This window comes from Octopus bimaculoides, chromosome 22 (genome assembly GCF_001194135.2).
Source record: "Octopus bimaculoides isolate UCB-OBI-ISO-001 chromosome 22, ASM119413v2, whole genome shotgun sequence".
NCBI classification, from domain to species: Eukaryota; Metazoa; Mollusca; class Cephalopoda; order Octopoda; family Octopodidae; genus Octopus; species Octopus bimaculoides.
In genome coordinates this window covers 37,255,645-37,258,811 of record NC_069002.1, presented here as the reverse complement: position 1 = coordinate 37,258,811, position 3,167 = coordinate 37,255,645, and the positions used below count along the sequence as shown (strand labels likewise).

At 31.6% G+C, this 3,167-nt stretch overlaps 1 protein-coding gene across 1 annotated transcript in view; it reads right to left on the bottom strand.

Moving 5' to 3' along the window:
• The window catches only part of LOC106879136 (ubiquitin-conjugating enzyme E2 Q1), a 22,335-nt gene extending 20,231 nt beyond the window's left edge, over window positions 1-2,104 (bottom strand). Inside the window, exon 1 of the mRNA XM_052975741.1 lies at window positions 1,718-2,104. Within this exon, the coding sequence (XP_052831701.1) occupies window positions 1,718-1,879 (162 nt within the window). The 5' untranslated portion in view covers window positions 1,880-2,104. The remainder of the gene's footprint in view (window positions 1-1,717) is intronic.
• Window positions 2,105-3,167: the final 1,063 nt, after the last annotated feature.

Here is a 3,167-nt window from a genome sequence, read left to right as displayed (position 1 = left end):
ACACACACATATAATGCTTTATATATATATATATATATATATATATATATGCTATATATACTATAATGTTATATATGTGTGTGTGTTTAATACTATACGATAGGCAGAAGAAAGATTAACAAACGGTAAATACCTTGGAAAAGAAACCCACCGATATTGAAACCCTCGAAGAAATATCCTTAATTAATACTCATTCTGCATTATCATCGTTCTGTCATGGACATTATACATATATACATATATATATATATATACACACACATACATACATATACATAACGTCCATATTTCGCACATAATTCATTGATGACTACGACCCAGAAAACAACTTTCGTAACGTTATCTCTTAATGATTAAATATCTCACAATTCCTACGAATCGTTTTAATATCGAACCAACAACTTAACACCGATATATCCCCATGCATTTCACACAAAAGATAGATTTTGAAACAAACAAAAAAATTCTTTCAAAACTATTAATACAAATACAAGTTAATTTACTCAACTCACACAAAGGATAATGAATAAAGATTAATTTTTTCCCCCTTTAAACTTCCTTTTGCATCGTCTATTTCTTTTTTTTTTAAGGCATAACTACTGTTTGATGCTCCACCGTGACTTTGTTTCCTCGTAACTTTCTTATATTTATTTTTTATTTAGAGAGATTCTCCAGAAATACGCTTTCGATGATGATATGAATTGCGATTATGTCGGGAAATTCCGAGAAAGAATAAAAATGTTTTCTTTATTACTTTCGGATCATTCCCCCCCCCTCTCTCTCTCTGACCCTTCTCGACTTTGTTTCCTCATTGTTTGAAACGCATTTTTTTCCAATGCAAATTTGCAGAGATATATTTCCTAGAGCATATATTATGACTGTATTGATACAATTTAGAGAACAAAATATTAATTTTTTTTCTTTTAATTTTCAGATCATTCTCCATTGACTTTGCTACAATCTATTTCAATAACTTTAGAGCAAGTTACACTTTTGTGTGTGTGTGTGTGTGTGTGTGTGTGTGTGTGTGTGTGTGTGTGTGTGTGTGTGTGTGTGTGTGTGTGAATGTGTTTGAAACCTCAACATTACGTAATTTACACACTCGAAAACGGATTTCTGAAAAACGTCATTTTAAAAAAATATGCATTTTAAAGAGTTGCAAAAGAAAAACAAATTCGAAATTTGGGAGAATATAGCCGAAACTCTCCGAAATTTTTTTTTTAATTATGCTATCAATATAAAAGTAATCTAATTTACAACCTCAAATCCGAAAAAATTCATTCAAAAAGTACGTATTTCAATGAAAATATTGAGGAAACAAAAGTCGGGGTGGGGAGAGCACAGATTTATGACAAGAAAATGAAAACATCAATAAATGGACACACTGTGTGTGTGTGTTATTTTATAAAATATGCATTTTTAAAGCGTTATACAGAGATAAATTGGAGATGTAGGGAAAGTATAATCAGAATCTGTTTTTTTATAAATATATTACCAATCGTAATCTAATCTGCATTGTCGAAAACCAATCTAAACAAAAAATGCATTTACAAAAAAAATATTTCTCAGTTTTGAAGGGAAAAGTCGAAGAACAGAGATTGATGTAGTTTTTCTATGACAAGAAAATGAAAACATCAATAAATGGCCAAACAGTCTTTGTATATATATGGTAGACAGAGGGATAGATAGGTAGATAGATAGATGTCTGTTTGCTTACCGTTATGTTGGCGTGGATATCATAGTACTCGCCTTCGCTCACAACAAAACGACAGGCCAACTCGTCTACGGAAGCAGAGCGGATTTGAAATCGTTCATGAGCTTTGGGGAAGGCTGCTTCAAGAAGTTTGATGTCTCGTTTCAAAGTGGCCAAACAAGCCATCACCAAAAAAAAAATTCAATTGGGAATGGGGGGGAAAGGAGAAGGAGAAGGAGGAATGAAGGCTGTCGTTAGAAACAATGTTGAAATACCGTCTTATTATCACCGCGTCGGGTTTACAAATAAATAAACACTTGTAAGAACGTCAGCCTGGTTTATATTAACCATAATGGCGCAACACATAAGCTTTGACGCGCGCGCATGCGCAGCAGCCTGCTGTCGGTGTCGAGCGGAAAAAATCGACTCTCCGATTAGACTCCGACTTTGCTAGGTCGCTTGTTTTATTCGACTTCCAGAAATCCGGGAATACTGTGCAATATCGTGCAGTATACTGTACCCTGCTGTATTAAATAAATACTATTTTTAAAGTTGATTAGTTTGGCTACGGTGTGTTAAAAATACTTTTGTTCGTTAGTGTAAATACAGTATATTTAAAGATTAAATATACTCTATTTACAAGTATATAATTTGTACCTGTATCTGTTCGTTAACTAAAATTGTGATTTTACTTTTCGTCATTTAATTTTCATCCTCTAAAACGTATAAATTTTGCAGTATGATATACTAAGAATTTTAAGCTATTTATTTAGGTTTAATAAATATTAAATAAAGCCTCCTTTAGAAGTGTATCAGTTTGAATCTGTTAGGCATAATTTCTTTACTTTTCATAGTTTATTCCATATTTTAAGTATATATTTAGACCGTTTCCAGAAAACCGGAATATTCCAGAAATCCGGGACACTTCCGGTCCCAAGCCTGCCGGATAATTGCTCCGTTACTGTAATATCTTTATTATTCTTTCAATAGATACGCTCAGATATATTTGTCTGTTAGTATTAAACATATATAGTTCTTATAAATTTTTATTATCCCCCACTTCATACACATTTAAGAAAACTTTTATATTTACAATTTACCTTCGTTTTGACATGCATATAAATATATATAGGTTATGTGTGTGTGTCTATATATATATATATATATATATATATATATATACCCAATTATCTATAAGTTATTGCTCTGCATTACTTCTTTTTTCTAACAGAAATATGTATTAATATCGAGATTATGCGATGTGAAGGGGAAAGAATCAAATTCAAATATCCAGAGATTAGGAGCGAATGAAAGAAAGTTATTTTATTTCCTGAATACTATCTCATTATTGTGCATAACTCAGTGGTCGTTACTTCTTTCTATGTATTAAGAATGATTATTCAAGACGAATTTAAAAGAAAAAGAAATAAGCAGTCTTTCGATATAAGTATCACATCTGTCATATCGAAAGAAT